Source organism: Microtus ochrogaster, chromosome 2 (genome assembly GCF_000317375.1).
Source record: "Microtus ochrogaster isolate Prairie Vole_2 chromosome 2, MicOch1.0, whole genome shotgun sequence".
NCBI lineage: Eukaryota > Metazoa > Chordata > Mammalia > Rodentia > Cricetidae > Microtus > Microtus ochrogaster.
Window position 1 is genome coordinate 66,014,110 of NC_022010.1, and position 7,159 is coordinate 66,021,268.

The following is a 7,159-nucleotide window of genomic DNA, read 5'->3' on the forward strand; positions in this document are numbered from 1 at the left end:
TAGCAGTGAAATTTCCCATTTGTGGGAAATTTGTGGTGGTTGCTCAACAGCCCCCCTATTGGAGGGGGGCAAGTTTTTTGGTTAGGAATATTCAGCCATAGATATATATGCAGTGGGATATTTAGCCTTTTAAAGAGTGGGGAACAGCCAGCTTTGAAGAAACAGTCTGAGGAAAGAGGCTAAGTTCTCAACCTTCTTTTAATACTAAGTTTTTTGCTACTTTTATGAATTATAAGTGTCTGTTTTCTGATGGTCTTAGGTGGGCTAGATTAAACATTGAGCTGGACTAGGAAAAAGGATAATTCCATGGTTTCACTTTTATGAGGTGCCTAGAATAGGTAGACTAATAATGAAATGTAAGGAAAGGGTAATGGAACGGAGAATTGTTTTAAGGATTTTGGATAAGAAATGAAACAAATTTTGACTTTTCTTACTGGAGATTAAATCTTTGAAAAAAAATTTTTTATTTTGTTGGTTTTTCAAGACAGGGTTTCCCTGTGAAGCTCTGGCTGTCCTGGAACTCACTATAGTCCAGGCTGGCCTCAAACTCTAGAGATTAAAAGCCTGTGCCACCACTGCTGGGCTACACAATGAGAACGTTTTTTTCATAATATATGATATATGATACAGATTTCTAGTTTAGAATCTACAGCAGATGTTGGGGTCCTGTATAACTAAAGCTTGGTGGTTTTTTAGTATTCACTTCCTAAGCCCTTTTTATAGGTAGACTTGACTTCTTAAGTCTGTAAACAGTCTTGTTAAAATTACTTTATTTTTGGTTTTTTGAGACAGGGTTTTTCTGTGGTTTTGGAACTAGCTCTTCTAGACCAGGCTGGCCTCAAACTCACAGAGATCCGGCTGCCTCTGCCACCCAAGTTCTGGGATTAAAGGCATACGCTAGCACTGCCTGGCTTTAAAATCATTCTTATAATAGCCTTTATAGACTTATTTTTATATATGTGAATGTTTGTTTGCATGCGTCTACATGCACCGTGCGTGTGCAGAAGTCAAGAGGTAATGTCAGGGCCCTGGCACTGGAATTAGAGGTGGTTGTGAGCCACCACATGCTGGAAACTGAACCTGGGTCTGCTGCCAGAGCAACCAGTGTTCTTACTGGATGAGCCATCTCTAGCCCTACAATCACTTTAAAAGTGCCATCTGACTCCTGAAGAGAACCATTCTTCCTGAAAATTGAATAATTTTTTTTGTCCTTTTTCAGTAGCAAAAGAGAACATGATTTGTGATACAAGGTTAAAACAATTTATAACCTGGAAAGCAATGTTTATTTCGTGTAATTGGCATGAATTAATTTGAGTATAAAATTTAAGAGCTCTGTGACCAAGAGGCCAGGCATAGTGGTACATACCTAATCATAGCACCAGGGTATAGCAGGACTACACAGCAATCTGTCTCAAACACATATATAATACACACACAGAGAAAGAAAAGTTCTTTGACTTTAATTTACATTTCCAAAAGTTATTGAATAAGGTTCATCAACCAGTCTTTGCTTTGTAGGAAGAAATTCAAAAGAAAAGAACCCGCCGCGCAGTCAAATTCCAGCGGGCCATCACTGGTGCATCCCTTGCTGATATAATGGCCAAGAGGAATCAGAAACCAGAAGTTAGGAAAGCCCAGCGAGAGCAGGCCATCAGGTGAGGAATGCTTCACTCTGACACTGCAGCTATTGGGTGACCAGATGTTTTTCTACTGTGGGAACCTAGTTTCATGGGACTGTCAGTTTCAGAAGCATAATGCAGGCCTATACTCTATGATTTGTTAAACCTCAGTACGCACAATTTCTTATGTTAAGCAGACTTGGGTAATGGAATTTATTGACAACTCTTGGGATCTGCTTTTTGTTGGGCTCTTTGCCAAGCTCTCTAGTGAAGCCCCACTAGCCTTGGGTTTAAGATCTTCCTGTCTTGGTCTCAAAGGTTGTACAATTGAGCTGGCTCTGGATAATGGGTTTCATTCATAGATAATGGAGAAGGAACATATGATAATGAGTCTACTTGTCCAAAACTCAAGCTCCTTACCAGGAGCTTTAAGTTGTGTTCTTAAAGAGTAAAGTCTTTGGCTTAATGTTGCTTATGACACTCACTACAGGGCTGCCAAGGAAGCAAAAAAGGCTAAGCAGGCATCCAAGAAGACCGCAATGGCTGCTGCCAAGGTAACTGGGCTCTTCTTGGGTTTCTTACAATAGGAAAGAAACTTCATCTTTAATACAAGGGTTAGTAAATGACAGGTGCAAGTTTCTATTGGAAATGGTTGTAGCTAATTTCCAAGTCAGTGGTTATATCTCAGGTTTCTAGTGAGTCTTAATTTTAGGTGCCTTAAAAAAGGGAAAATAAGATGATTTTTGTTTGGTTTTTGGTGGGTTTCTGTTTTTTGAGATGTGTTGCTATAACTGAGGCTGGCCTGAACAAGACTTGCCTTAATTTAAGGATGGATAGTCCTGCTGCCTAGATGGATTGTGGATATGGCCCCTTGTACCCTCTTGACTTTTGTGTTTTGAAGTAATTTTACACTTTGAATAACTGTACAATAAGTTTGCCCAGCTTTTTCTAGTGGTTAAAAAATGTAAAGCCATTAAGTTAAAAAACAGTTTTTTATTCTTTTTTTTTTTTGGTTCTTCGAGACAGGGTTTCCCTGTGGTTTTGGAGCCTGTCCTGGAACTAGCTCTTGTAGACCAGGCTGGTCTCGAACTCACAGAGACCCGCCCGGCCAGTTTTTTATTCTTGAGTGGGCAAGATGGCTCTGCCAGTAAACGCACTTGCTGCCAAACCTAATTTAGCCCTGGGTACACAAGGTGAAAGGAAAGAACCAACACTGAGTTGTACTGACTTGCATACGTGTCATGCAAGACCCTGAGCCTCAAGCGTAATAAAAATGCTTAAAAATGATCATTCTGGGTCAACAATATGACTCAGTGGGTAAAGTAGGAGAGCTAATTTCCCCACACGTCTGTGAGCTCTACATGTGTTGTGCTGTGGTGTGTCCCACCCAAGAGAAATTAAATGCATCATACTTAAATGACTGTAGTATGAGACTACAGCAAGTCCCAGCACTTGTGAAGAGTGGAGACAGGAACAGTTCAAAGCCAGCCTGAAGATCCTTCAAAAATAACCCAAACTTTGTTATAATTCAGGGCCCCATACTACATAGTCCAAGAGGAGTCTGGGAGTTGTAGTTTTTCAAAAGAACAACAACATTGTATCATCTTACTTCCCAACCTGTAATATTATTACATGGTGGAAAGGAACTTTAAATATGGGTTACTGTGAAGTTGGTAATGATGCAGTTAAATTACTAAGACAGTGAGGGTATGTAAAGAATCTCGACCATGAGGACAAAGTGACAAGATTCCATGGAATAATGCCCTGTTGTCTTTTTACAGGCCCCCACAAAAGCAGCACCTAAACAAAAGATTGTGAAGCCTGTGAAGGTCTCTGCTCCCCGAGTTGGTGGAAAACGCTAACTTGGTAGATCAGAGTTCTGAATAAAGTCCATTTCAAACTCTAGGTGGTGTTGGATTTTCTTTTCCCTTTCATAAAACATGTTGTATGGGGGGAGGGTGGCTTAGCCACAGACTGTATGTTTAGGTTGCCTGAGTTCCTAACGTTCAATCTCCTGGCCATGCTCTCTGTTACACACTTTTAAACTCAGGAGGCAGGGACAAGTGGATCTCTGAGTTCCAGGACAGCCAGAACTACATAATGAGATGTCTGGAAAACTAAATTTTTTTTATCTTCGCAATAATGCCTAATAAAACATTAGTGGAAGAGATGGCAAAAAAAAATTATATGGGTGTGAGCTGTGTGTGGAGCACAGCTATGATCCCAGCATGTGGGAGACATGAAACCTCTTACTTTGCGTATTTTGTCTTGTTATTTTGAGGCAGGGTTTCTCTGTCCTGGATCCTGCTTGTAGACAGGCTGACCTCTAACTCAAAAGATCCACCTGCCTTTGCCTCCCAATTCCTAGGATTAAAGGCATGCACCACCATCACCTGGCTCCATGAAACTTCCTAACTCACTATCCCTCCCCCCGCCCGAATGTAGGGTTTCCTTGCAGTGCTAGGGATCAAACCCAGTCAATTGCATATGGGGAAGCATTAAAGGCATATTACTTTACATATTCCAGGCATATTACATTACAAAGCTTTCAGTTGTTGGCAGTATTTTGTTAATCTAGATTGGTTAAATTCACTACCTTTGTTAGTCAAAGAATTATATTGGGTTTGCCTTCAATTGACTAGTGCTTCAGCTGTCCTTGGCTCTAAGGAGTTTAAGATTAATCTGTTCCTATGATGAGCAGTGAAAACTACTGCTGGAAGGTCCAGAATGTCTTACTCTCGGGGCTATATATAGCAGTGCACCAATACATCCAGCTGTTGTTGATATGTCTGGCTCTGGCCGTCCTCGGTTCCCAGTTCACCTACTACTACCTCCTGGGTGTTAGGATTTAAAGTCAGGTGCCACCACACCCACCTGTGTTCTTTTGAGAATGGTTAAGAGTCATACTGCCTACTCTAGCCTCCAGCTCAGTAATTTTCTTACTGGAGTATTTGAATTACAGTTCGATGCCATGCTTAGCTTTTGAATTTTTGGTTTTGGAAACTTTTTCTTTGTATTTCTGGCAACCTTGGAACTCTGGACCAGGCTGGCCTCAACTGCGTAGACACGCCTACCTCTGCCTCCTAAGTGTTAGCATTGAAGGCATGTGCCATCAGCACCCAGCTCGATATTGCTTAAGTTTGGAATACTGTATTTGTTTCTTGAACTAAAAGTAATAAAGCTGTATCAAATTTTAAATTTTCTCAGAAGTTCAAGGTCACCTTCACTATGCCATGACTGAGTCAAGCCTGAGTACTTGAGACCCTGTCAACTGACACCTTTCTAACTCAGCCCCCAAATTTGTCAGGCTGCTAACGTAGGTGTGTACAAAAGTGAAGCAGATGCAGTCTTTAGTTTCAGCATTCAAGAGTCTGAGGTAGGATTGTTAACGGTTGGGGATCAGCCTAGTATAACGATCTTTACAGAGCTAGTTCCAGGACAGGCTCCAAAACCACAGAGAAACCCTGTCTTAGAAAAACCAAAAAAAAAAAAAAAAAAGCTTTCCCCTAAAAATCCATTAATTGGTGTAAAAAAGTCTTATGTGGAATGCAGATTCTTGCAAGGACATAATTGAACAGGACAATCTCTGAAGACAGTTGATTTTTTTGTTTTTTCGAGACAGGGTTTCTCTGTGGCTTGGAGCCTGTCCTGGAACTAGCTCTGTAGACCAGGCTGGTCTCGAACTCACAGAGATCCGCCTGCCTTTGCCTCCCGAGTGCTGGGATTAAAGGCGTGTGCCACCATCGCCCGGCCGTAAAACAGTTGATTTATGGCACAGGAAATAAGCACAAGGTTAAATAAAGCCTGACTTAGAAGAAAACTGGATCACCAAAAAAAGTACTAATAACATCCTGTTACCTCCAGATATTTACTAATGACTTCAAAAAGTAAATTAATTGGGTTCTTAGTTGGACTTACTACCTCATTTTCCCTGTATTCTCAAGGTTTTATTAAGTCTTGCTAATATTTTTAAGGTAGTATTAGAATCATGAGGTCACATCCAGTATAGATCAAAATCCTCACATGGGTTTGGATATCTGCATAACCCTTATGGGCTAGGGAAGGATGCTTTTAATTTCCATTATGGTAGGAGAAACCCTAATCCCTTCCTCTGAGGGCACAGCCATCTGCTTGCTCCTCACCGACAGTAGCCTAAAACCCTCCAAGATTTCTATGCTTCAGTTCGAAAAAAATTAATGGTATTTTCAGCCAAAGCCCATGGGTTGGGGAAGCCTGGAACTTACAGTTTAGGGAAGTGCACCAAGTGTCCCAGCACTCTAAGAGAACAGAATAATGCGACAAGGAATTTAGGTAATCCAAATTGTCCGTGTTAATTTTAGTTTAATTGTATGTGCATGGTGTGAAGGTGTCAGATCCTCTCGGACTACAGTTACAGCATGAACTGCGAGTGCTCTTAACCGCAGAGCCATCTAAATAATCTGGGCCTGCACAGTCGTCACCACGATGAGGATTCTAGAAAAATCTTATTCCTTGGAGATAGTTTGGAGGTAGTTCTAAGAGAATAATTAATAACATTGAGACACCTGATGCTTGATAATACTGCTACTATTTTGCCCAGAATCCAGACAGTGGCAAGCGATATCTAATTTCAAAATTGGCGGAATCCGGTATATCGAGTGTCAAAGTAGACAGGAAAACGGTCTCCTTTACTCTGTGGGTGGGGGAGGGTCTGTTAGGGCAACAAACACCGAACAGCTCAAACACGTGGTTTTTTAGAGAGCGTGGGAAAAGGGGGAAAAAAACCTGCCAGGACTTAAGATGTCTGCCGAAGACCCTCGCACCTGTCAGAAGGAGCGTACCCTCTTCCAAAATGTCCTCCCGCAGTATTGACGTCACTCCTCCGGCTCCCTCAGGGCCAGAAACCGAGAGCGATCCAATCGGGCCCCAGGCCACGCCCCCGCGCGCGTCACTTCCGGTGGTGCAGCAGCCATTTTGTCAGTGGCCAGCGGATCCCGCGCGCTGCAGAAGTGCAGTTCCCCCTGGTTACCGAGTAGTCGGTTCTCTCTTGGAGCTGCGGGCGCCCTCGGGGAGCGCCCACCACAGGCGTGGGCGTTGCTCCTTGCGCTGTCGCCACTGCCGTTGCATCTGGACGGAGCCGGAGCGCTGTCTGCCTTTTCCGGCCGCTGACAGGCGCCCTCAGGGCGCTGCCATCGGCGATGTCAAGCGAGGAAAGCTATCGGGCCATCCTGCGCTATCTGACGAACGAAAGGGAGCCGTACGCGCCGGGCACCGAGGGCAATGTCAAGAGGAAAATCCGCAAGGCCGCCGCCTGCTACGTGGTGCGCGGCGGGACCCTGTACTACCAGCGGCGGCAGCGGCACCGCAAGACCTTTGCGGAGCTGGAGGTCGTGCTGCAGCCGGAGCGGCGCCAGGGCCTCATAGAGGCGGCCCACCTGGGCCCCGGGGGCACTCACCACACCCGGCATCAGACCTGGCACGACCTGTCGAAGACGTACTGGTGGCGAGGTGAGCGCCGGCCTGGGCGGCGGGGCGACGGGCTTGCTGGCCACGGCCCGCCC

The 7,159-nt window shown here is 44.0% G+C and overlaps 2 protein-coding genes across 2 annotated transcripts in view; both read left to right on the plus strand.

Moving 5' to 3' along the window:
- Window positions 1-3,524, plus strand: part of Rpl24 (ribosomal protein L24) — a 5,909-nt gene extending 2,385 nt beyond the window's left edge. Inside the window, exons 4-6 of the mRNA XM_005345068.3 lie at window positions 1,518-1,655; window positions 2,110-2,173; window positions 3,401-3,524. Coding sequence (XP_005345125.1) covers window positions 1,518-1,655; window positions 2,110-2,173; window positions 3,401-3,481 — 283 coding nt within the window. The 3' untranslated portion in view covers window positions 3,482-3,524. The remainder of the gene's footprint in view (window positions 1-1,517; window positions 1,656-2,109; window positions 2,174-3,400) is intronic.
- Window positions 3,525-6,469: 2,945 nt separating this feature from the next.
- Zbtb11 (zinc finger and BTB domain containing 11) overlaps window positions 6,470-7,159 on the plus strand; it is a 30,063-nt gene continuing 29,373 nt past the window's right edge. Inside the window, exon 1 of the mRNA XM_005345069.2 lies at window positions 6,470-7,106. Coding sequence (XP_005345126.1) covers window positions 6,797-7,106 — 310 coding nt within the window. The 5' untranslated portion in view covers window positions 6,470-6,796. The remainder of the gene's footprint in view (window positions 7,107-7,159) is intronic.